Source organism: Oryza glaberrima, chromosome 4 (genome assembly GCF_000147395.1).
Source record: "Oryza glaberrima chromosome 4, OglaRS2, whole genome shotgun sequence".
Classification (NCBI taxonomy): Eukaryota; Viridiplantae; Streptophyta; class Magnoliopsida; order Poales; family Poaceae; genus Oryza; species Oryza glaberrima.
This window is the reverse complement of record NC_068329.1, coordinates 22,923,350-22,949,391: the sequence shown is the minus strand read 5'-3', so window position 1 is coordinate 22,949,391 and position 26,042 is coordinate 22,923,350. Positions and strand designations below refer to the sequence as shown.

Genomic DNA, 26,042 nt, shown 5'->3' with positions numbered 1-26,042 from the left:
ATTAGCAAATCACACGATACATTATCGTATCTCATCGATCTTTCGAAAAAGAAAATGATCGTATTTTATTGACTGATCCTAATGTTTTCTTTAAAATATAAACAAGCTACAGGCAAAAGAAAATACATGCACCTGAACCAGGTCTATGGGTTAATCTGGGTGTATGAAGCATATGTTTCACTGATCAACAGACTGATACGAACAACACTGTACTAAACCTGATGCCTCAGGGCTAGCTCCTTCCCAAGCAGTTTCAGCATCTCCCTAACCTGAAAAAGTAAATGAACAAACTCAACTATACCATTTCAGGTATGATTATTTAGATATTCGAACAATGCCGTACTCAGTAGTATCTGCAATAGCTTTGCTTTATAAATCTAACTCATAATGGCACAAAATCATAACATTACCCCGAGATAGTGTTCTAAAACCGGTGAATAGCGATCCAACGCTTTATATGTCTTCCTGAGAAGTCCAAGAAGCAGTTCCACCTCATCACCAAGCAGATCCACCTATCATTCAGAGCAAACAAAGATAAAGCATCTTCCTATTGCACTGAATCATTTTGGTATTGGGAATCAGTACTAAGCCGTTTTCCCCCTGAGATAAAAAGTGTCAGTGTCTCTAACCTCTGCTTCCGCAGTTTGGAGATCGTGGTATCGCCTGATGAAAGCTATCTGATAACTCTGTTCGCTCATTTTAAGAGAGCGCATCTGTTCAATCAGATTTCCCTGTTGCTTTTTCAAATAATTCAATCTGCATAATCATCACTACTGAGTTTGCAATTGCATACCTAACTTCACTTCAAATGTAATTTTGAGATTATCCTCCGTGTGTGCTATAGTATGAAAAGTTATATAAAAGGCAAAGCTTTTGCCGGCGTTCAAAAAAAAAATGAGTATGAAAAGTTATCGAAGAAACGTACCAACCTCAGCATAGCTGTTTCTAACTTTTCGCAGGTAACAACTTCAAAATTCATGAACACTTCCTGGAAACCAGTGAATGAAACTAGAGCCATTTGCAGATCAAAGTGATCCTGTTCAGCAAGCATGGAATTTGAACCTGTTGAGTGAATCACATCAAGTTTCTCATTAAGAATCAAGGTCATTTCGGCATTCTCTGTATTCGCTTCTTCAGGAGGTATGCTCAGATTTAAAGCTGTGTCTCCCACGTGCAGCTTCCTATGATCCTGTTGCTGCAAAGACTGCTCAACATTGCCATTCCATGCATCAGAAACACCATCTTTTCCTGTTGATATTTCAGCTAGCAGATAATTTTCTTCTGAATCTTGCCTGTCACAATTACCAGGGCTGCTTAAAATCTCTTTCTCAAGAGGTACCTGATAATAATCTGTACATTTATCTTCACTAGCACCACTAGTTTGCATCTTTATAGTATATAGTTGTTCAATATTGCCAATCATACCGAATCTTCCCAAATTATTGGTGCATGCATTTTCATCTGGGAATCTGAGCACATTAAAATCAATATTTTGTTCTAAACCCTTTTCTATTTCCCCAGGAAAACTGCAATTGTTTTCTTCCTTGATATGCTTCTCACTGCGAACCATTTCAGTCACACTCTTAAATTCTTTTAAAGTCCGGGCAAAAATGACAGCTTCTACTTCATCTTTGATGAAGGTCCTGATAAAATGTTCAGCAGATTCTGAACTTAGTTTACTCACCAAATCTTTAAATACTGTAGTATATATTTCACAGAGTAGTTCAACTCTGATGTTCAGTTCACCATTTTCTTCAGTTAGCTTCTGAACATCCAGAACAGCCAATTTCCTCACCAAGTCTCTGAATATTTCTGAATGTAACACATGTTGCAGTTCACATCTGATCTCCGAATCAATCTTTTCTTCTATAAGCCTCTCAACCTCCTCATGACAGATGCTAGGCTCTTCTGAATAACATTGCCCTGTTGCCGCAGGCCTTGTTGTTGTCAGATATTCAGAACCAGATATCCCGCATTGATCTCCCTTCAGGCTCTTCTGATTGTGCTCGGTTTTTTCCTTCAGATGTTCAGTTTCCTCCCAAATATTCTCAGTAGGTGGCTGCCTCTCTCCCGGAGAAGAACAATCATTCAGAACTGGAAATCCCGCACTGATCTCTCTGAGAAAACCATTGATGGTCGCTGCGTACATCTCCTTCTCGACGTTAGCCAGCCACTGCTGCTCGTCCATGGCCTCCTTCAACGAGGAGACGGACCTCTCCATGAACTCGAACGAGGATGTGACGCTGTCGCTCACTGCGCCGGCGTCGAGGACCATCTCCTGGAACTCCATGAGCAGCTGCGCCATGCTGTAGAATCCTGACAAGCATTTCACCCCGTCGCCCTCGTGCCCGGCCTCCTGCAGCCTCGCCATCGGCGACGCCTCGCCGCTGACCGTCTCCATGAGCGCCATGAGCGTGGACCGCGCGTCCTCGAGCCTGAACCTCATCCTCGCCATCTGCCGGTCCACCGAGCCCTTCAGCTCCCCGAACACGCGGCGTTCCTCGTCGTCGTCGGCTTCCCGGCGGAGCGCGCTGGCACGGCCGGAGACGGCGGGCACCGCCGCCTCGCGGCGCGACGAGGCAAGCTCCTCGTGCTTCCGGAGCATGTAGTCGCGGTCCTTGTCGGCGACGGCGAGCTCGGCCTCGTCGAGGCGGGCCTGGATCCGGTCGCGCGTCTCGAGGAGGTCGTCGAGCAGCTGCTCGTGGCAGTCGCCGTCGCCGCCGCCGCCGGAGCCGGACTCCATCTCGCCGCGCACGAAGCGGAGGCTCCACTCGAGCTGCATGATGGCGAGCTCGGCGAAGCGGAGCTTCTGGACGAGGCGCTCCAGGTCGCCGTCCTTCCAGAGGCTCTTCTTGTAGGCGTCTTCCATGGCGGCGTTCACGAGCCCCATCATGACGGAGTCCGCCACCTTCACCGAGCGCCGCAGCCGGGATTCGAGCCCGATGAAGAACTCGTCCATTTCGCCACCTTCTGCGTACGAAACCACGAGTCACCCGGTGGTAGTAATTCCCTCCTCCCTCGACGCGCGGCAAGGTGAGTTCGTGGAGAGGAAGGCGAAATCCCCAATCCTTCAATTCAGGTGACCACAAGGAGACCACGAGGACGAGAAAAGGGGTCCTAAAAGATGGTGGTAGAACGGAACCCAAGTAGGCGAGGATACGGAGTGGAGAGATCCGAACCCCGAAGGCTGCGGAGGCGTCGCTCCGGCCATCGGAGACGGAGGGGAAGACGACGCGAATGTCCCGGTGTTGGGCTTCTTCTATACTTGGGCCCTTTTGGGCAAAACAAAAAGTGGGCTGGCCCATTTAGGACCGCGAAAAGAGCCGTGAGCAGTTGAATGTATGGGCCCTCCCTGATAAGGATCGTACCATCTGTAGAAGAATGGGCTCTCATGATCATTGCCTTGGTTGGGTGCGAATGTTTTTTCTTTTTTTTTTTTAACGACTCGTACGAGACGATGCGAGGTTCTATTGATAGAGCAGGAAAAAATTACAAGATTACAACCCTGAAGGGTCATAACGAAGAGAAAGAAAAAAATATACCACCACCCACACACTGGCAGCGCCAACACACATGACCAGGAGAAGGTTAGCACCGGACCGGCCGCCGCTAGACCAACAAAGGAACACAGACGAGATCACCCTACAGCAAGGGGGTGCCAAAACGACGTCTTCAAGAAGAGAAGCGACGGAAGACCACCGCCGCCGTCCATCAGGGCTCAAAGGAGCCAAGACTGGGCTTTCGCCCGGCAATCACCCTTGAGGGGTGAGACAGCACGACAACACCCTCAAGAGGGGGAATTCATCGTTGTCGGTCCGGCCAAGGCCGGGCTGGGTTTTCACCCGCCGCTCACCACCTGCGAATCTACGGCTAATGCACGATGCTCCACCACCACTCAAACTATGCCGACATGTGGGGCCCTTGCACCGACGCCCCGCCGGCCAGCCTTCGTGCGCCGAAGACCACGCCACACCCACCGGCAGCTCCACCACGCACCTAGGTCGCCTCTTCCACCGGCCGGCCGCGCCTCTCGCGCCAAGCCGGCCTCCTCCACTGGACGCGCCTCTCACGCCAATCCGGCCTCCCTCCATCGGTCGCGCCTCTCGCGCCAAGCCGGCCTCCATCTCCGCCGCCCGCGCCTCTCGCGCCGAGCCAGCCTCCGCTGCCATCGGCTACGCCACTCTGCGTCCAGCCGGTCTCTGACCCCTCCTCCAAACGATGCTGCGCTGGCCGATGCAGCCGTCTGCCACGCCCTCGGCAAGCCATCCGAGGCCGCCATGCCTCCTCCCACCACCGTCACGGTCACCACCTCACCGTCGCCGCCGTCACCTCACACCTAACTCCTTCCCCGCCTCCACTGCTGCATCCTTCGACGTCGCCACCATCTCCTCAGTCACGGCCACTACAAGTCAGCCGCCGTTGCTGATGCCGCTGTCACCAGCCACCGACGCCAGTAGTCGTCGTCGCAAACCGTCGGCACCGCCAACGCAACCGCCCCAACACCGTCGCCGAGCTCTTCGCTGCCGTCGCGACTGTCACCGGGCAAAACCATCTCCAGCGCCTGGATCCAGTCGCCGATGCCAGCCTCATCGCCAGATCCAGCCTCCGTCACCAGCCTCGCCGCCACCTCCATCCCCGCCGCCATCTCCAACCCCGCCGCCGACGCCCCCAGCAAGAGAAGCAGCACGCCACCAGCACGCACGATATCCCTGTCGCCGTTGCCGTCTCCCCCGCCACCGTCGTCGCCTTCCCCGGCGCCAGCCACCACCAACTGCCGCCGCCACCCCGCCACCTTCAATCCCCGCCGCCACCACCACCAACTGTTGCCGCCACCTCACACCGACCCGCCTCCGGCGGCCTCCCCACCAGATCCGGCCGCGGCGGCCCAGATCTGGGCGGTCTTCGCCATCCCACGCGCGGCCCCCCACCGCGACGGGAGAGGGAGACGAAGACGAGGGTGAAGCCCCGCCGCCGCCGTCCTTGCGGCCGCGCGGTTTTGCCGGTGGCCGCTCGGGCGGCGGCGAGGCCGCGGAGGGAGGAGGGGGGAGGAGCGGGCGAGGCCGCGGTTTCCGCCTCCCGTGTCGCCCGTGGGGGAGGACGAGGCGGGGGCGCAATGTGAATGGTCTTGAAATGGTGCGAATGTTTCAACCAGACCATATATGGTCAACCACTTTTCAACCAGCCAATGACCAGAGTGTTTGTGCATGAGTTGCACAAAATCATGACCACAGGAAAGATAAAGTAATGAAAATTGCCCTTGATCTATGCATTAAGATTACGCTATCCCCAGGAGTTAGAGCGTAGAATCAAACCTTTCTTGTGATCGGCCATTGGCCCAATCAGATTAAAATGTCGAGCGAAGGGTAACCATGAATGCAGCGATAGGCGTTTAACACGTCTAGAACGTACAGAGGTAAGGATAAATGTGACGGGAGAAGCACAGTACCCTGAATGTAAATACGACTTTCTAGAGCACACATGTTGATTCTGAAGTATAACTACATTAATTTTCTACATAAAAAAAATACTTCTATGTATATTTGCCAGTGGCATCTTTGAGCCACATCAGCGAACAACCAAAAATCCATATATACAGAGACGATGTTATTTGACTGTCCATGCATTTTCTGGTTTTCTTCAGGGAACTCTTCTGAAGGTGATTCTCAGCGAGCAATAGGATGATCTTCCTCGTCACCACAAGCTGGAACAAAACAGATGGTTTGGTTATATACGAGTTAGAAAAAATAAAGTTAGCTAGATCAAATTCAGGAAAGAAACCAAAGGGGATTTTAGCGGTTCTCTTTTTCTTTTGCAAATGAAGAGCATGATGGTCATGGAACAAAATGGAGATCGCAAGAACATGAATTACCAAATATATATGGAAAACGGCTTCAACTTATTTTATCACAGTGACAAATCATAAGTTCGAAAACAGGAAGGTGCATATGCCCACCAATTAGCAGTAGCCATTAAATTAAGGAGAGTCAATTATGTGTCCCTCCAAAGATCTGCATGCGGCATATGCACGATAGATCCATAGCAACTCGTGATCGTACTAGGCACCAACAATATACAATGTCCGCTGAAGCACCAACAATATACAATGTCCACTTTCAGCGGGAAAATCTTCTTGTTCAGTCAGAGTCCAGGAATCTAGTTCTAAAAAGAAAAATCAGTGCAGAAACAATTTCAACAGGCATAGTAGGCCGCCCTGGTCCCTGGATAGTTTTCTCAAAATTGTCGTCCTAAATGAGTTTTTGGCCTAGTATTGAGATTTCAAACAAACATGCATAATATCTTCAGATGTTTGGATATGAGGGTTTCCACAAAAGTGTCTAATCAGTAATCATAATTCAAAACAACTTGGCCACAATTTATGAATTGAAGAAATGAAGTTGTTTTCAAATGTCCTGACTTGAGTCTGTGACTCTGTTTGCAAGGAAATCAAACTGAAGACGGGATAGCCCACGAGAACGTATTACGGAAGGACCATCAAACTGCTGACTCAGGACAAAAAGGAAAAGCACATAATCAGGTGCGTCCAACAGCAAACCTTGACTTTCACAGTTTCACTGCCATCGTAAATTCATCAATTAACCCTGAACTACAGCCACGCTCTGACACACTATGCCCTCAATGTAACCAGATCACACCACAACTCTTGTTAACATTCGTGAACACCCCACATTGCATAACTGCAATCATTTGAGATTGCTAACAACGACAGAGGTGTGAGTTACAGCCTCCAATAGAAACTGTGTACAGTGAATTCCCATGGTTGCCATTTGCCAACTTACCAAAAAGGTTGGGTGCTCTTGTAGGAGATGATTTCTTACGAATTATATGTGGTTAAGTAGTTAAGCATAAGCGATCAAGTCTGAAGCCCCAATGTTAAGGAGACAGATTCAACTTGATCGATCAGGAAACCAATCCATACCATACACGACCAGAATATTAATTCCTATACCATCTCAATCAATTGAACCTACAACTCTACGAGCTATCGCAGTCGTAATCTATCACATGATTTTGTTCTGTCTGATTCAAGTAGAAATACAAGTGGAAATATTTTAGGGCATTCAGAAAAACTGAAAATTAGTAGACAATACTTCGTCTATCATGATAAATGCGTTTTTTCACAATCAAACGCTGAATCTGTGCAAAAATAATGATAAATTAAATAGATGGTAGCATGGTTGAATTTCTGCGATCCCAATAATTAGAAATGGAATTGAAAACAGGATTCAGTCTGTGTTACATACCGCCACAGCAGAAGCAACAGCAGCAGCAGGTGAGGAGCATGGCGGCGTCCATGGCGAGCTCAAGCGCGCCGGCGACGAACGAGCTCCTCGGAGCCCGGAGGCCCTCGAGCAGCGGCGCCTTCCCGTCGCCGGGCGGCTGCTGCTGGTCCTGGTCCTGGTCCTCGCCCCGGGCGCGCTTCATGCGGGCGAGGTTGAACTCCAGCTTATCAAGGTAGGCGTGTTTGAAGGAGTCGCGGATCCGGAGCGACGGCCACAGGTGCATCTTCGCCGGCGGGAGATTTCGGGGGTTCGCGGCGGATGGCCGGAGAGGAGAGGAGCAAGGAGGCGGCGGCGGCGAGAAGCGTGAGTTTTGGGGGAGGATCGTCGCGGTTTGGTCAGGGGTCCATCAGTCCATGGAAGGGGAGGATGTGACTGCAACGACGGGCCCACGCGGGCCCGTAGGCCGATCTGGGCTCGGGTGGGCCGTCGGAGGGTGGGGTCAGGTCACGTATCCTGATCGTTGGAGGAATATCGGACGGGTGGTAGATATGCTGACCGTATTGTAGGGCAGCCGTTTTTCACGTGAGTTTCGGTAGGCAAATGATCGATCAACCCAAACTTTGAGGATTAATTAATGTTGCATTATAGTTTTTTGGTGTGTCACATCCAATATACGGATACTGTGGATGCGTGCTTTCATAAGTACACATATCCTTGATCAGGAGACATATCCTTGATCAGGGGAAAAGAAAAAGTAATCTCTCCGTTTAGTATATTATTAGTTGTTTGACCATTTTTTTTTCAAACTTATTTAGGATCTATATAGCCAAATATGATTTAGGGTTCAAGGGGTCGCCATGGGCATACGATAACAAACAAGAAGGAAGACGAAATGTGCTAGTCCAACTTGATCGGGCTATTGCGAGCCAGAATTGGTTGACGATTTTCCCTATGGCACAGGTTGTACACCCTCAGATCGGACCATTGCCCAATCCTGTTACAATTAGCTCCGGATGAAGACCGAGGGAAGAACCAACGGATAACAAAGCCTATATAGATCTATATCGATTATTCTTCATTAGAACCAACAATCTGGATTTAAATACTCCCTCCATCCCCTAATATAAGGGATTTTGATATTTTGATTGCACTGTTTGACCATTTGTCTTATTAAAAAAATAAAATTACTATTTATTTTTTACTTACTTTATTATCCAACTTACTTTAAGCATAACCTTTCGTTTTTTATATTTGCACAATTTTTTTAATAAGACGAGTGGTCAAACAGTATAAGCAAAATATCAAAATCCTTATATTATGGGATGGAAGAAGTATCTATTTGGCAAGACTTTAGATTGTTTGAGTTTTAATTAAAAATTTTATTTATCCTTTTGGCAATTATATAGTAGAGATAACCAGCCAACTAGGCTCTAGAAGTCACAAAAAATCCATAAGAAAATTTAATATTAATTTTTGCAAGTACAGTATCGTGATTAGAAAATGGAAATGGTTTTAGAAAGATGAGTTTCGCTTTTAAAACTCTGTTGCAACACACGGGTATTTAGCTAGTTGGTTATAACTTATAAGTTTATAGACATTTCACATACTACAGCATGTAGTGCGCGCTATATAGATTTATCAATTTATTTATTTAAAGATGTGTATCTCTTATGACTCAAAAATAACTTTGAGTGATATGATTTCGTAGTTTGGTATTTAAATAGAATTAAAGTCTAAATTTAACCCTATTTTTAGTTAGATCTAAATTTAACTCATTAGGGCTACAACTTCAGCTCGCTTCACTCTATTCTTCGTAATATGAATCTGTTTGTTTACTCCAGTTTCAAAAAAGATGAAGCTGAAATTGAAGTTGTGCTAAATAGACCCATCCACTCTGGATACCCTAAATTTTTACATTTTGGTCCTTTTTGAAAACTTATTTTACAAATAGACTCCTGAAAAAACTTAAATCGGAAATGGTCCTTTTTGGGACGCCAGAGTGGCTGGCGCCGTACCCCAACATGGCGGCGCCAGCCATACTGGCGTCGTGCCCGTTCCACCGTGGCAGTAGGGCTGTCGTGGAGGTGCTGACTAGGCCGAAGGGGGCGCCAGCCAGAGTGGAGCCGCCCCTCATACCACGGCGCCAGCATGGCTGGCGCGCCCCTCCTCTGCGGGCCCCACCAACTTTCTCCCCCCCTCAAAATTTTCGCTTCTGCCTCCGGGCAACGGCTGGCGCTCCCCCCCAGACCGCGGCGCCAGGGTGGCTGGCGCCCCCCTCCTCCCCCCATCGAAGCCCTTCTGCCTCCGGGCCTCGACTGGCGCCGCCCTCATGGACCACGGCGCCAGGGTAGCTGGCGCCGCCCTCCCCCGCCCAAAACCCTTCTGCCTCGCGGCACTGGCTGGCGCCGCCCTCCCCAACCTCGGCACCAGGGTGGTTGGCGCCGCCCTCTGCCTCCCTGCAAATTGAAGATCCATATTACACAAATGTACCAATTCACAGTTCGCAATTCAAATCACAATTCACAGATTCGTACGGACTAAAACAAGTTCCAATTGCACAAATCACAATGCCAAAAGTCCATCACATAGTGCTCACATAGTCCATCACATATTCCACACATCAAACAATGACAAAAGTCCATCACATATTCCACACATCAAACAATGCCAAAAGTCCATCCTATATTCCACACATGAAACAATGTCAAAAGTCCATCACATAGTCCATCACATTTTATATCACATAGTGCACCACATATGTCATACTACCAACAAATAGATTAACTTCATACAAATCACTTCTTCCGTTGGCGTCGAATAGCTTGCGAGCCCGGAGTGTACCTACATTTGAAAATCCAATGTTTAAAAAATTTTAAAAACAAAATGAGGGAAATCAAATAACATTTGAGAATGGTAAGCTCATTTTACCTCTTTTTCGCTGCCCGAGTGGATCGCAAGTTGTATTGCGTGGGTTGCGTCCCCTGAGGCGCGTCGGGAAGCTGCGACATGTCTATCTCCTCAGCGTCTGGTGCGACGTAGTCCTCATCCTCCTCGTCGTTGTCGTCATCGTCGTCGCTAGGTGGAGCCGGCGCCTTCCCCTTTCCCCTCCCTTGCGGAATGCGTGACGACGACGAGCCACCAACTTCTTCACGCTCTTCTATCCTGATGGAGTGTCGAGCGGTACTTGGACGCGCGGATTGAGGTAGTTGTGGTGGTAGTCTCCGCGGTTGGTACACGTCGTCCAATCCAACCGACCTGCAACCTAATCTTGCTGCAAGTTTCCGACACCTTTGACGAACTTTCTGCATTTCAAAAAAAAAAGAAGTTTGTTAGGCATAACTCAAGTAATGCATAGTGCTAAATAAATTTTACCTCTAAAACATTGCGGAATGTGTTCTCCGTGTCCTCACCACCCCTCGGAGCTTGGAGGGCATGCCCCATTTCATTCACACTCCTGAGGAGCTCTCTCGACTGAAAGCGTGAGAAGATATATGTTAGGGTCTAGGGTGAAAATGGAAATAACTTTGACAAATGCAAGAAAACTTACCCGTGATATCCTCCACGTGCCACTAGACCTCTTAGTTGCATGGACCTTCCATTTGCACCGTGGGTTTTCACATTTAACAGTGTACCTCCTATTTGCGGCAGAATTGACAACACGGTATGGACGATGGTGCACGATGGCGTACTCCTGGAGCCATAGCTTCAATGCGACCATGGATGGGAACTCTAAACCCTTTCTGAGACCATCCACCTGGAATGGTTCTGGCAACTGATCTAGGTTGATGCCGCCATCTAGTAGTGCACCATGGGCATGTGTTAGGTCCCTAAACTCAGGAATGTCCGGCTTCCTCCCAAACACCTTCTCAAACGCACGACATTCCTCTAATGCTAACTTGTCATTATTAGTAAGTGGAGGGAATGGACGGTCATCATCAAAGTCTTCAGCAAATTCAACATCATATTGCTCAACACTTGCCTCCTCGTCAACATCATCTCTATTGACTTCTACTGAGACAGAATCGTGGCCACCACTCAATTCGACATCAAAGTAATCATCTGAATTCACATATTGGCCTGCTACTTCTGTCGGGTATTCAGGGTTGACTCCGTACGACGACCAATGAACACTCGCCGACAAATGTTCACTTAGATCAAGCCCCTCTTGTACTAACTCCCTTTTCATCTCCCTCGCTGCATCCACATCATCACTACCGCAATGTCTCTTTGATGGTCCTGCCTCCCATAAATCATTTCCAAGCAAAGGTCTCTTCTTCTCTCCTTCCCCCTCCAAGTCTTCTCGTACCAACTCAGTCTTACTTGCACCCCCTCCACGACGAGCATAATATGCCACAAAATTCTTCTCAACGTAATGATAAGAAGGAGATTTGTTTAGATCCAAATTTTCTACGGTACGAACTAACTTTGATGCAAACACCTCTAGAGATCTAAACTGAGACTCTTTTACCAAATCAAAGTAAACTTCCCATTCCAACTGACCTATCACATTTAATATATACTTATGCCCTTGACCAACATCGTATCTCCCATAAAAACGAATCTCCACATTATCCTCGGTCCATCCAAGAACTTCTTTCACTCGTGACCTTAGTTCATCTAGAGTTGGGTGGGTGGGAAACAAAATGGTCTTCAATGACATATCCTCAAACTCAACATGTGCACCAACATAAGGTTCCACCACTCTACCACCGTAGTAAACACGAACAAGTCTATCCATCTACACCAAAAAATCAAATGTAACTTTGCAACAAAAATTAAATCTTCATTCCTAAACGTAGTCCAAACAAACATATTATAACCAATGCATAACTTAAATTGTCCCAAAGCTACTACTCCAAAAAAAATATTTAATCCACCTACAACTATCAACAAGTTTACTAGTGCATTACACATCGAAATATTACAAATACTCCGTCATACAACCCAACCTAGTTCTAGTTAACTACAATCAATTTATATAATGCAACCAAAATTTTCTCACCTTCATATAATTAATGGTTAAAAGTTTAACCTATACACTATAGCATCAAGTCCATCAAATTAAAATTACTTTCATGCCTCAACCATAATTTTTCATCCATCCATCCAACCAAACCATCCAAAAATTGACATTACCACATATATGGTTAAAAAAATCGTGACACCAATGAGTACATTGCAAACATGTAGCACTACAACAAGCCAATCCTAAGAACAAATGCTAAAAATCACAAATTTGGGTAAAAAAGGGGTCCTAGGGTTACCCACCGATCTACAAATTCAACCAATAAAAACGAAAAAAAAGAGGGGTGAATGAAGGAGTCTACCTTTCTCTTCGATTTCCACAGAAAATTCCGCGAAAAACGAGTTCAAATGGAGTGGATTTGAGGTGGGGAGGTGAGGGGGAGAGAGAGGGGGAGAGCTGCTGCTTCTCAGCTCGGGGTGGTGCTTGGGCGAAAATGGGAGTGGGGAGGAGATAGGTGGTGGGGCCCACGAGGTTTAAGGGGTCGGCCCACAGAGGAGGGGCGCGCTAGCCATGCTGGCGCCGTGGTAGGAGAGGCGGCGCTAATGTGGCTGGCGCCCCCATTCTGCCCAGTCAGCACCTCCACGACAGCCCTAGTGCCACGGTGGCATGGGCACGGCGCCAGTGTGGCTGGCGCCGCCATGTTGGGGTACGGCGCCAGCCACTTTGGCGCCCCAAAAAGGACCATTCCCGTTTAAGTTTTCCCAGGGGTCTATTTGTAAAATAAGTTTTCAAAAAGGACCAAAATGTAAAAATTTCAGCTCTGGATACTCTAAATTCTCTACACTCTGGGTGCGATCGTTTCAGCAGTGGCGGTGGACAGTTTAGCCGCACGCAAAACGAGAAATGCGACTAGCATATGATTAATTAAGTATTAATATATAATTTTTTTATGAATAAATTTGTTGGATTTGTTTTAACAATTTCTTTATAGAAAGTTTGCGCACGACATATACCGTTTAGCAGTTTGAAAAGCGTGCTAACGGAAAACGAGGAGAATCTAATCCTATAAGCTGAAAAGAGCGCACCCTCTGTTGCAGACTTGCAGGTGATCTATGGCCCAGCTGCCACCGGCCCGGCTGCGTTGCCTGGCATGCACTCCATCCGGCCTTTTCACCAAAACGCAAGCGTCCGCGGCCCGTTCACCCCTTGTTCAAGCACAGCTCGGGTAAATAGACTGACTTATGGTGTTCTTCCTTTGTTGACACATTCAACAGATTCTAAAGAAGCGATACTCAAAGCAGGAATAGATAGATCCGGAAGAACCTAGGAGGAAAACATCGAAGTACTTTTTCATATAGAGTGCATACAGTATTTTGGTACCATATGCACACAGCTCGCATATATACATACAGACACATACAAAGTTAACATGAAAAGCACACCTGGAAGAAACATTGAGCAAACAATTATGCAGCATAGCTCAGGAATTACAGAAGCTGAAGATGATCAAGAAGCTAGCTGACGCAGAAAGCCAGAAACCGAGGATAAACTAGCTCTGGCAGGCAAACGAACAGCTAGCTGATCATTAACAGCGAGCTGACCGGAGGCCCTCTCTGATATCGATATATCTACACTTCAATGCCTCCGGTCATGCATCCAGCGGCGGCGGCGTCTAGCCGCGGAAGGAGGAGGAAGAGCCGAGTTTGGCGGCGCTGGCCCTCAGGACGTACTGGTGGTAGGCGGCGGCGATGGCGGCGCCGATGAGGGGCCCCACCCAGAAGATCCACTACAACAACATGAACAAGCTATGTTAGTGACAGTACTACTTCAAGTCATCTCAGTTAATAAAAGAGCGAGTTAAATTGCTCCTGATTATATTATTAATTGTTGATTAGTGTATGTACAGTTGTACTTTGTACACCAAGCTACCATTAGCTAGCCGATGGAGTAGTTTAATTTTGAGCTTCTTTAGGTATGTCTGAGGGTAGTTGCACTGTAGTGGGTTGCTTTCTGAAGTTGCTCTGCAGGTGGGGTTGCTAAATTTTAAGAACTTCATGACTTAATTATCAGTCGGTGATGACATCTGCTGAGCTTAATTAAAGCCTTATCCCGAGCCTTTCGGTATAATAGTATATCTACTGTCTGCTATACATGTGTGGACTTACGGCTCAGAAGAGCCGCAAAGTTATGCTTATAATTTAAGCTTGTGATTGCTAATCGATTGTCATGTAAGTAGACCATTGGTAGACTCTAAAAAAAATGGAAAATAGGAGGCAAAGTAGTGTGGCACGTACGTGGTCATGCCATGCCTTGTGCTGGTTGTAGATCACCGCAGCTCCCAGGCTCCTTGCCGGGTTGATGCCGGTGCCGGTGATCGGGATCGTGGCCAAGTGAACCATGAACACCGCGAACCCAATTGGAAGAGGAGCAAGCACCTGAACAAATCAATTGCATCATGTTAATTATATGAACAAATTCTCGAGACTGTTTCTTCAGATGTTCTGAAATTAATTTCAGTTCAGCTGTTTAGACATTCTGAACCATCAGGAAGCACACACTGCACGCTTATGCAATCAGTTTGGTTAAAGGAGTTACTTTTATTAAAGTTCTTCTAGTTGAACTGTACTCTCTACGCCCTACGTACTCGTAAAGAAAGCCGTTTAGGACAATGTTTAATTCAAATCTTGAGAATATAAATCATGAATAACTCTCTCAAGTTCTTAAGTTTGAAAATGTAAAAATTGTGTGAATAGATTTGTCTTGAAAAATATTTTTATAAAAATATACATATATCACTTTTTAATAAATATTTTTATAGAAACAAGAAGTTAAAGTTATGTTTTGGAGCCCGTACGGAGAGAGTATGAAACTAACATTATCAACAATTGACCCTAAGGTTCCAGAGAACTAATGAGAAGAATGCCAATGAGAACTGTATATATGTTATCCATCAGACCTTGAAAACGATGGCTCACCTAATGTAATCACGTGTTTAGACTTCTTCAATTGTCCCTATCTAGCGATACCACTTGTTTAATGCTAATTAATCATTTGCTAATTGCCATGCAAGAAGAAGAGCTAACGCGCGAAGTGCTGAGGAGGCAGCATGAACACTTACGGGGACGTGGGAGTCGCGGGCGTTGCGCTTGGGGTCGGTGGCGGAGAAGACGGTGTAGACGAGCACGAAGGTGCCGATGATCTCGGCGGCGAGGCCGGTGCCCTTGGAGTAGCCGTCGCTGAGCTCGTTGGCGCCGCCGCCATAGCGCACGTAGAAGGCGCTCTGGAACCCCTTGACGAGCCCGACGCCGCAGATGGCGCCGAGGCTCTGCGCGACGATGTAGAGCACCGCGCGCACCAGCGACACCTTGCGCGCCAGGAAGAGCCCGAACGTCACCGCCGGGTTGATGTGGCCGCCGGACACGCCGGCGGTGCAGTAGACGAGGATGAAGATCATGCCGCCGAACGCCCACGCGATGCCGAGGATGCCGACGCCGCTGCACGCGGCGTCGGCGGCGTTCGCGCCCGGGTCCGACTGGTGCTTGTACCCGATGACCGTGGCCACCGTGATGTAGAGGAAGAGCAGCGTGGCCACGAACTCGGCGATCACCGCGCGGTACAGGGACCACTTGGTCAGCTCCTCCGCGTCGATCAGCGGCGCCGGCGGCGGGTCGGAGTAGTCCTTCGCCGTGTACTCCCCGCCCTCCGCCGCCGCCGCCGCCTCAATGTCCTTCGCCATCTCCGATCACTGTGAGCGCGCTGTGTGTGCTTAGCTTGCTCGCTGCTTGCAGTGGTGTGAGCTGACGAGCTCGGCGAGCCGAGGTATTTATGGGCGGTGTCTAGTGGACTGTAGCTAGTAGTAGCTAGCTACTGGCTCGTGACTGGACAGGAAGTGATCAAGTGATTGGTTTGTTTAGAGATTTTGTTAATTAGTGAGAGATAAGCCTGGGGTTTATGGTGAGGGGGATTTCTGGGTTATAATTTTGCCGCCCTCAACCGACTAAAGCCATCATCATTAGGTCATTCCAGAGACAAACTGGTGGCTGTGCATTATACGGGGGCTTGCTTTTAATAATCAGAGGCCAAGTTTAATCCAGCGATATTGTGTGGATGGCTTATGTGTTCAACATTTGGATTTAGCTCTCTGATAAACGTCCCACGATCTCCTGGCTCTCTGCTGTTCTTTACCAACTCAGAGCCCTCCATACAGATGTTGTACACACTTAGTTCAATTCAGGGGTTAGGTTTTAGTGTTTTAAGCGATTAAGGTTTGGCCCTTTAGTGTATAGGTAACAGGTTTCGTTTGTTTAGAACTTACAACACCTTGTTTAGTTGGCTTCAGACCTTCAGTTCGCTTGAATATCTGCTGAAATGGAGAAATTTACATTTCAGTATTATATACAGGTTTTGCATGCACGTCCCGGAATTCTGGGAAGCCATTGCTACCCATTGGCTAGCTGCATGCTTGTGTTTTTCATACTTCTGGCGAATCATTAGTCACCACGAATATTAGGCGGAATGTTTTCGTATTATTGCCATTTGTCTGGCAGCGAGAATCATTAGTCATTGCTTGATCAGCAGTTTGGTTGCTAATAATAAGGACAACGAATCATCGATCTATCATGCATCCTGAGAACCACCAGCTAATCAAGATTGTTATCAGAAAGCTTGATTAGTTGCAACCTAAATGTCCCATGATGTGCCAGCATTGGCTGTATATAGGGATGGCAACAGGTCGGGTCGGGCACGGGTAGAGCAAAACCATGCCCGACCCGAGATCCAAGTGCCCGTGCCCAATCCACGCCCGCAAAACCTATCGGGCAAAACCCCATACCCGTGCTCATGCCTGTCGGGCACGGGCATGCCCGACGGGTACCCATCGGGCTTGCTTGCCGTGCGCCGCCATGTCGTCAACCACCGCCACGCCGTCGGTCGCCGCCATGCACAGTCGCGTCGCCGCCTCGCCGGCCTCCGCCCGCGCCGCCGTGTCGCCAGCCACGCCCCTGCCGTGTGCCGCCATGCCACAGTCGCCGCCTGTGCACAGCCACTTCGCCGGCCTCCACCCGCGCCGCCTTGTCGCCAGCCGCCGCCCGCGCTGATGCGCTGCCGCGTCACCAGCTGCGGGGCGATGGTGGATGAGGAGGCTGGCGGCGATGAGGAAGCGAAGCTCGACGGCGGTGATGAGTCGGACTCCCACCGCCGCCGCTGACGCGCCACTCACCGCCCGAGTCCGCCTCGGCCGCGTCGCCCTCAGAGCCATCGCCGTCGCCCGCTTCCACCGTCGTCCTTAGAGCCAGCCTGCGCCGCCACCAAGATTGGAATAGGAGTGGGGAGTGGGGAACAGGAGAGGGGACACCAAGATTGGAATAGGAGTGGGGAGTGGGGAACAGGAGAGGGGATTGGAATAGGTTAGGGTTTCTAGTATATATTAGTGGGCCAAATGGGCAAAAAAAAAAAAGGGGGTATGAGGAATAAGAGATGGGACAAAATTTGCTCATACATATGTACCGGGTCGGGTATATATTACCCACGGGCAAAAAACAATACCCACCTCTTTTCCACGATGTTCTCGGGTCTCGGGCGGGCGTGCCCACGGGCAAAATATTACACCCATGCCCGTGCCCATCGGTCCGGGATACCCGGACCCGTGGGCAAAATTGACATCCCTAGCTGTATCCCTCCTTTCTCTGAATTATCAAAGGCAAAAGTACACAAATTTGTAAGCCTGGTTGAATTAATTACGTCTTGCCATGAGGTCAGGCGAGCCTGTCTGAACCATACGGCCGGATTAAATTTGTGGTGCAAAAGCGGTTCGTTGCAACGAGCGTTGCATCACTACACTACAGTTCAGACTTTAGAGAACCTTTTCCTTTCCTTACCAAAAATTGGAGGATGCAAAAGTTCAAACTGCAACGTGAAAATAAAATCTCTCGCGAATTGCAACTTGCCAGGCTAGAACCTTCTGCAGTTTTGCTACGCTTTCACATGAAAGCAATGCGATTGCTTGTTCCTGACAAAACGCTTTGCCACTCTCTTTCGAGGACCGTCCACTCTCATCCATGGATGCCGTTATTTCGCTCATGAATGGAACAGTTTCAAGCCGCCCTTTCGTCCATGAAGACAACAACAGCACAAAACAGAAAGCGAAGATCCATTATTAATCTCCCTCCCCAATTCCATCTCCCAGGTCGCTTCCTGAGCCATCGCTTCTCCGCGATTGCATGTTGACGCATGCAGCTCGTGCTGGACTCCTGGATGGACAAGTGGATGCACTGCAGCCATTAGATTACAATATGCGAAAAAAATGAAACAATGACCGACCAGGCTAATAGTGACGCTGAGCCCTATAATTTACGCCTTTATGGTTGAAACGAGCTGGACGGCTCGAGTCCTATTCACTCCAAATATTTTTGATGGGTTTCTACAACTGCCTAGCAGGCTGGCATTGCAGGACAGGAAGTTCTTTTTCCTTTCATTTTTGTCAAAACAAAGAACATGGAATCCTTTTTCGCATACAGACAAAGAGACGACTCTGCACGCTATCCATCCAAGGGGTCTGTGTCTAACAATTCAACAAAATTCGTAGCAATCAGAACTAGGGAAAATTATGAACCACCATTAGGCATGTCCAGACAGGTTGCAGACTTGCAGTTGCAGAACGTAGCATAAAAAGAGAACATTCTGTAAAAGGAGGTCCCGCGAAAAATGTGTAAAAATAAGATGGATTGCGTATATGATGATCTGCACCTGGAAGGTCCAGATATAAAGGAGTAATAGTGTAATACAAATTAGAAAAACAAGTATATTTTTAAAACATATTAGATTCTTACATAACAATTGGGATGTCGGAGCAACGGATATGTTAAGCTGACTTAAGTTGAAGAATATGGGAGAACTGTCACCTTAGCCAGCTAACAACCAAGTAATCTCAGATCAATGGAACCGATTCAACAAAGCATATCCCCTTCGAAGAATGCCAATCTGATCTTAAGCATAAAAATTCAACTAAAAAACAACACAATCTCCAGCAAAAAGCAATTTCTTGTATTAAAACAATCAACGTGCAATCAAAACCTAACACAAAATGGGTGATAAAAATGCTGGATTGCTGGTAATAACAGTAGATTTCAAAACTATACAGGTTTCCCGTGTTGCAAATTGACACTGAAGCACTTCGCCTAAGTTCAATTTTCAACACAACAAACCCGTAATATTTCAGTAGCGATATTGAAATGGAGCAACTCTGTGGAATACCTTTTACTCCAAAATCCGCCTTCAAATAGCTGAAGTTGAACAATAACTACAAAAGGAAAACAATATAAGGATCAGCAGGATAATGGCTTAATGACAACTTTTACTCTTACGGGAAATCGATCTTTCTTTCTTTTCCCCCAAGGCCATGTATTGTTTGCCCCATAGTTGAGTGGATTTGATCATTTCCCCTAAAGGTTGATTAGAAACTAGATGATGCATGTCCATCACTCTATTATATCATGCAGACCTAAATAAAAATAAAATAAACCACATTTTTATACATCGATATCCTGTTCAGACCCAACTATGACGGAACACGCATGCAAATCACTATCCCATTCTGGCACACCTGCAAATCACGGCAATGGATAGGCAACATATGTGATGAAATTAGCAACTCACCGTGGTTGTACCCATGCAGCCTTCCAAGAGACCCAGAACTCGCCTCTTCTCATCCTGGACAAGTGGACATATGGCAATACTAACATACCAAAGAACTCAACACCCTCTCAGGAAAACTTTATCGACATCCCATAGACTTGCAGGTCTAAAAATAAAGGCACATGGTGACATGTTAATGACTGGATTCTTGAAACAACTATATCTACACCCCTAGGCACTACAGTGCCATGTGAAGGACAAGCTAATAGCACAAAAACTATGAGATCTTCCAAATGAAACAAATGTTTGATTTGCTCTTCTACATTTTATGCCCTTTTAATTGTTGGACTTGAATCCACACATCAGCATGTACTCTCACCGTTTGATTTCATTTAATCCTCGATTCAGGCGAGAGGCGTCTATGACAGGAAGCGCAGATGCTGATGCCAACGAACGCACCAAGGACAGTCCAACCACTTGATTTGATCTTGTTCATCACGCTGCTACGTTTCAGAGAATAGGCGGTTCATACCACTACTGTCAATACTTTTAGGCAGCCTGTCAGATATTTTGAAAGGGTAAATTTCACAAATTTATAGAACATGACAAAGTGTAACACAACCACATGCATTACATTTGTTTGGATAAATTCCTCATTCTGAAATTTTGCCCATTCCCCTTTACTTCTTTGCACATGAACAAGGTGAGCAGTCAACCAATGTAAAACACCGTCTTTTAGTAAAGGTTGCTCAAGCCAGGCTAATCTCTATACTGGTATTCTGCCACATCAGCCAACACATATGGTAAGACAGACAAGGCCAAATGGCAGAATTCATGCCTTTTTGGGTCGATTGGGTGCAAAGAAGGGCACTTAACTCTAGCAACCATGCCAATATGAAGGCAACTATGCCAAGATGTGGCAAGATTGTTCCAAGTTAGCACAAACAGGGAGACAAGATGGTGTTTTATGTTAAAAGGTTGAGTTTCAATCTAAATATGTGTGTTGAAATATAAAACATGGTTTCGTTAGCTATATGAGCTCTGCCTGGAGGAAGGGGAGGTGCACAACAATGCCCCTGCCAATGGTGAGGAGCTTCTCAACAACAACGCAGCAAAGCAGGGTGGCATAGTTTGAATAAACGTCTTACAGTGACCAGAGGTCAGCATTTTGTTTGGTCCACAATCGCCAAGCTGGAGCTAGGAGAGATGAGACACAAAAAGGAAATTTTGACATGAGGTTTGCCTTTTGTCCTCTTTTTTCTCTCATTCACACTCTAGTTTTCAATTGACAGACAAAACCAACACCAAAAAATCCAATATTTGACCAAATACAAATGGTAACATACAGTACTAAGTAAAGCCTAGGTTGTCGGGCTGCAAAAGTAACACATGTGGTAACAAAAGCAAGGTCATATGAGGCTACCAACAGAACAGGCATACCATAGATAGTCAGTGCGTCCATGAAACACATAAATAAGTAATCAAGCAACACATCCACAGAAAATATTTGGAGTTTCATGAACCAATCAGCTCATCCAAAAGCTTAAGGTGTAGAGAGAGGTGGGAATACAACTCTACTTCAACAGATGCATGCAATCATAGGCGCATTGATCATTAAGTAAACCAAAATAGATCATTTTGTTTTTTTTTAAAGGTTCTCATTGGGAATTTTTTTTTTTTTTTGGAGTCAACCCACAAAAGGCCCCAAAAAAGTCCCCGACTCTAATTATGTAAATCCTCCCTGGTAGACACGTCATGAATAGAGACATTAGCTATTGATTTCTATAGGATGGAAGTGCATCAAACAGTGGTAACAGTAGACATAACCTGTTGTAGTTTTACTCAATGCTACTGAATCTTTAACAATTCAAGAGGTTTGTTGTTCCAGAGAAACACTAAAGAAGATAATCTAGGTTCAACGAAGAAGAAACAGTACCATCTTGTGCAATGTGTGATCAGTACTGACCACATGATTCTGTTTTCCAACATGCCTTTCTCAAAGAGTGATCAAAAGCATTTGGAGAAGCTATATAGCAGGGGTAACTTGGTAAGGGAAAAAAGATGACACGCAGTACACCACATCTTGAACTCGAGTCCATAATATGCCAAAATTAGAAGGCAATCCTTAAAATTCTACAGAGTTCAGACTAAGAAGTGTCAAGCCATGATGGAGTGGGATAGCATTTCTCTTCTGCATATCTATGGAGTTTTGCAAAACCCAAACAGGCTAAAGTGAACAACATTATGTTTTATCTCGACTATGTTGTACCAGGAATCAAAGATTTGAGCAAAGAAGATTGAATCACATTTTACTTGGCTTAAACACTAAGAAGCCCACGACACCTACAATGATGGAAGTGATCAGAGAGAAAAAGGTTAAGCACAAAACACATCTGTAAGGCCATTGTAATTTGGGACAAGGGACTCAATGATTAGATGAGGGGAGACCACAGCCTAGACATATAGCCAATGTGTAATAGTTAGGTCCTGGAAGATAGACGATAGTCAATGCAATGTGTCCATCTGCAATCAGGACTTATGGGTTGCATCAACTATAGTGCGAGGGCACATAAGTCTGTAAACCCCGACAGCCACCACAAGATATCTATCTTAAAGTGGGGTGAGTAGTGTAGACATCGACAAGGAGTTGTTGTGAGAAAAGTGCATGTCCGCTAGATAACCCAAGATATGAGTTGTTGTGATAGAAGTGCATGTCCGCTAGATACCCAAGATATGAGTTAGGAGTTCTTCCTCCATTGAAGAGCACCAAACAGCTACATTTCCATACAACATCACTATGAATCCTATTGTAAAGGAAGATGGAATCATAGATGTCCAGTGTCTTCCAAAGGGGCAAGGAAAGTTATCAAAATGCATAAAAGTAGCGCACATAAATAGTCAGTGGAATAGTCATTTTTAGTGGCCTTGTGCACCGTGAAAAGAAAAGGTACTCCAATATTAACAAGACAAGGAGAGCAAGACAGCCAAGAGGAACAAGGAATTGGCTCATGCAAGAATATAGGGAACCAAACTAGTAGTCCAGGATAAAACCTCCAATTCCAAGTAGCTTAATTGCAAGTCATGAGGACTAATTAGTGAATGTCATAAGGTCAAGATGATTGGTGAATTCACGCAACTGATGACATTCACTCCAAGTAGCTTACTAGCAAGTCATGAGGACTTACTAGTGAATGGCATAAGGTCAAGATGATAGATGAATTCATGCAATTCATGGCATTCACTGACACAGCCAAAAACACCCATATGAAAGAAGGCATACCTATTATGATTAAATTGGTGATGTATAGCTAACACCGCTTTGGCCTTCTAGCAATATGGTCATATGTGTGGCGCTTGCCAACCTTATCAAATGTGCGCTTCATATTATCAATGGTTGACTGAGGTAACTCAATTCCCATGTCAAGCATTTCATCAGTATATTTCTTCACCTCAGCAAACCTGCCAAAATCAAGCAACCCAACTATTAGTTCTCTGGCTGACTCATCAGCCGGAGTAATCTGGTGCTCCACAATGCAGTGCCACACATCGATTGCTGCTGACGGGTTAAACTCCTTAGAGAACATGCTGATAGCAGCAGCACAATTGGTTGGGGAGGGCAGCTGCTCGTTCTTGCTCATCTCTGCGAGGAAAGCCTCAGCCTCACGAGCCTTGCGCTGCTTGATGAGCCCTTCAAGTATGGCATTGTACGTGATAAAATCTGCAAAGACGCCATTGAAGGGCATTTCATCGAGCATGCGGAGGGCGTAGTCGGTATCACCAACACTGCAACAGAGGTCGATCATGGCATTGTACATGGGGAGGTTTGGTACAAGGCCAGCATCCGAGATCATCATTTGCCAAATGGCCAAAGAGTTCGCATAGTCGCGCTTGCGGACGACAAGGTCGATTGCCCTGGCGAAGAACTTGAGCCCCGGGAGGCAGCCCTTGGACCGCATCACCTGAAGGAACTTGAGCGCCTCGCCGAATTGATCCCCGCGCACAAGCGTGGAGAGGAAGGCGTCGTACGCGGGCATGTTGCCGGCGTCCCAGCCGACGCGGACAATCATCTCGCCGAAGGTGCTCTTGGCGCGCTGGGCGTTCCCCTCTTTCTCCCACGCCTCGAGGAGAATCCCGAAGGTGTCCGCGTCGGGCGCGACGGTGGCCTTGGTGCGCTCGAACAGGTCCTGCGCCGCCTGCGCGCGGCCCTCCCCGCGGCACATGGCGGAGAGGAGGGAGTTGAGGGCGACGGCGTCCGGCTCCACGCCGTACTTCCCCATGACGTCGAAGGCCTCGACGGCCTTCCTGAGGTTGCCGCTGGCGCAGTAGGAGGAGAAGATGGAGGCGAAGGTGGCGACGGTGACGAGGCCGCCGCCCTCCTTGTTCATGGTGCGGACGGCGTCCCACATGGGCTCCTCCATGTCGGCCTTGCCGAGGATGTCGACGAGGAGGTTCCAGGCGTAGCCGGTGTGCTTCACCGACCGGCCCGACCAGACGAAGAAGCGGACGGCGGATTTGGGGCGGGAGTAGCAGACGCGGGACCTGAGCACCTGCTCCGCGACCTCCGCCGTCGGGCCGATGCCGCAGGAGGAGAGCTCCGCTTCCGCATCCCCCGGCTGGACCCGGCCGAGGATCTCCAGGAACGCCTCCGCGCGCGGCGAATCCTCCTCGCCGTCCGGCCGCCCCTCCTCCGTCGCCGCGCTCATCGGCGACAAGCGAAGGGATTAGGATTTAGGAAAAGTGAAATTGCTTCGGGATTGAACTGCTTCCGATTCTCTGATGAATCTCTCGAACAGCATTGACTGGAGGGTTGTTGGAGATGAGTTTCCGCGGTGTCCTCTTGCCGTGTGTAGCGTATTTGGGCCTACAAAACAAAACCTCGCGGATTTTGGGAGAAAACGAGCATTAGATTGGCCCAACAGAGAAGAAGGCTCATTCTAGGCTGTTGCGGAACATTTGGGCCGAGAAAAATTTTTGTGAGCCCAACTCTAGCAAGGCCGAATACAGCATATCGGTATAGGCAAATTTGTGTGCTATACTAGTGTAGGGACGAGTACGTACCGAGTTCGGCAAGACACTGCTTTTAGTTGACCACTGTTGCGTCCTTCAGCTGCCCATTAGCCCATACGATGAATTGATGATCATTGATCAGAAGTACTCCAAAAGGATGGCGTGAATCACCGTTAGCCTTTCCACGTTTCACAAAAGGATGATCCATATATTATGGACAGTATCACAGTGGCGTATGCTACATTAGCCTTCTGAGTCCTGATCGAGATTACCCGCGTCAGGATGGCTAGCTATACTATACGCGTATTAAAAAACCAGCTATACGTACCTTACAATGAAAATTCAGTCTGCGATGTCTACTGCGCACCACACACGGTGCACACGATCGGAGGCTGCCAGAGACGACGATGTCATCTGTCGAGCAGTCCAGTACGCATACGGTATTGACTTCACCATCTAGCTACCGCTTTTTATCCGGAACAGCGCAGTGATAGCGAATTGGAAGGAGACCCAGGAATGCAAGCAAAACCGGTAGACCAACTGAACTGACCGGCCAAAATACCCTGCACTGCGCACCTGACCATGCATCCCCTCTACCTCTTGACGCCAAATTAAACCGGCGTCCACTGCGAGGCAGATGGGAATGAAGGTCGAATATGACAGCTAGTCGTAATGCAAGTATATAACCTGCACGCCAGAACCAGGAGCGTATGATCGGTACAAGTCATATCCTTTCACATTAGAATTTAGAAACGTAATTAAGTATGAACCGTTTTTTTTAAAATAAAAAAAGACCAAGCTCGTACGTTAATCCTCTCATAGTTTCAGACCATATATATGCCACAATTGATGGATATGACAGCCGCTTCTTTGCAACGAATCGATCGATGTACGCATCGACGACACAAACTCACACCAGTATTTCGTCTGTCCAAACATCGCGCATCGGTGTGAGTCATTGCGTGTATATACAGATACAAACACGGTCCGATACTACCACTGGTGGAGAAAGCGTTTGTAGTCCCGGTTCGTAACCCCCTTTAGTCCCGGTTTTCAAACCGGGACTACCAATCCGGGACTAAAGATCGCTATCTTTAGTCCCGGGTGAAATAACCGGGACTAAAGATCAATTTTTAGTCCCGGTTGGTTGGGACTAAAGATCGAGCTGACCTTTTTTTTTTCATGGCCCTGTTGCT

General features: G+C 47.3%; 4 protein-coding genes across 18 annotated transcripts; all 4 read right to left on the bottom strand.

Annotated features, from left to right (window-relative positions):
- Positions 1-148: 148 nt before the first annotated feature.
- LOC127770493 (uncharacterized) lies at positions 149-3,211 on the bottom strand. 2 transcript variants are annotated; one of them, XM_052296230.1, is made up of 4 exons: positions 930-3,211; positions 630-756; positions 411-512; positions 149-269 (listed from the first exon to the last, which is right to left on the bottom strand). In XM_052296230.1, the coding sequence occupies exons 1-4, from the start codon at positions 2,957-2,959 to the stop codon at positions 213-215; spliced, it is 2,316 nt and encodes a 771-aa protein (XP_052152190.1). In that variant the 5' UTR covers positions 2,960-3,211; the 3' UTR covers positions 149-212. The 2 variants fall into 2 exon arrangements, 1 of the variants encoding a protein (XP_052152190.1); XR_008017006.1 differs by lacking the exon at positions 149-269 and having other exon boundaries at positions 926-3,211.
- A 2,232-nt stretch (positions 3,212-5,443) lies between these two features.
- On the bottom strand, positions 5,444-7,648 carry LOC127770045 (uncharacterized). The gene is made up of 2 exons (XM_052295710.1): positions 7,263-7,648; positions 5,444-5,701 (listed from the first exon to the last, which is right to left on the bottom strand). Exons 1-2 carry the CDS (start codon positions 7,522-7,524, stop codon positions 5,664-5,666), a joined length of 300 nt encoding a protein of 99 aa, XP_052151670.1. The 5' UTR covers positions 7,525-7,648; the 3' UTR covers positions 5,444-5,663.
- A 5,883-nt stretch (positions 7,649-13,531) lies between these two features.
- On the bottom strand, positions 13,532-16,009 carry LOC127772228 (probable aquaporin PIP2-3). Its single transcript, XM_052298239.1, has 3 exons — positions 15,326-16,009; positions 14,502-14,642; positions 13,532-13,993 (listed from the first exon to the last, which is right to left on the bottom strand). Exons 1-3 carry the CDS (start codon positions 15,941-15,943, stop codon positions 13,880-13,882), a joined length of 873 nt encoding a protein of 290 aa, XP_052154199.1. The 5' UTR covers positions 15,944-16,009; the 3' UTR covers positions 13,532-13,879.
- A 1,746-nt stretch (positions 16,010-17,755) lies between these two features.
- Positions 17,756-24,653, bottom strand: LOC127770368 (pentatricopeptide repeat-containing protein At3g22670, mitochondrial-like). Of its 14 annotated transcripts, XR_008016940.1 has the most exons (5): positions 23,120-24,651; positions 20,219-20,397; positions 19,861-19,914; positions 19,459-19,504; positions 17,758-18,455 (listed from the first exon to the last, which is right to left on the bottom strand). XR_008016940.1 is itself a non-coding variant. In XM_052296053.1 (2 exons), the coding sequence occupies exon 1, from the start codon at positions 24,540-24,542 to the stop codon at positions 23,148-23,150; it is 1,395 nt and encodes a 464-aa protein (XP_052152013.1). In that variant the 5' UTR covers positions 24,543-24,651; the 3' UTR covers positions 18,915-20,397; positions 23,120-23,147. The 14 variants fall into 14 exon arrangements, 2 of the variants coding, with proteins under 2 accessions (XP_052152013.1, XP_052152014.1); XR_008016941.1 differs by lacking the exon at positions 20,219-20,397 and having other exon boundaries at positions 17,756-18,455; positions 23,120-24,652; XR_008016933.1 differs by having other exon boundaries at positions 17,756-18,455; positions 19,035-19,504; positions 19,861-20,397.
- Positions 24,654-26,042: the final 1,389 nt, after the last annotated feature.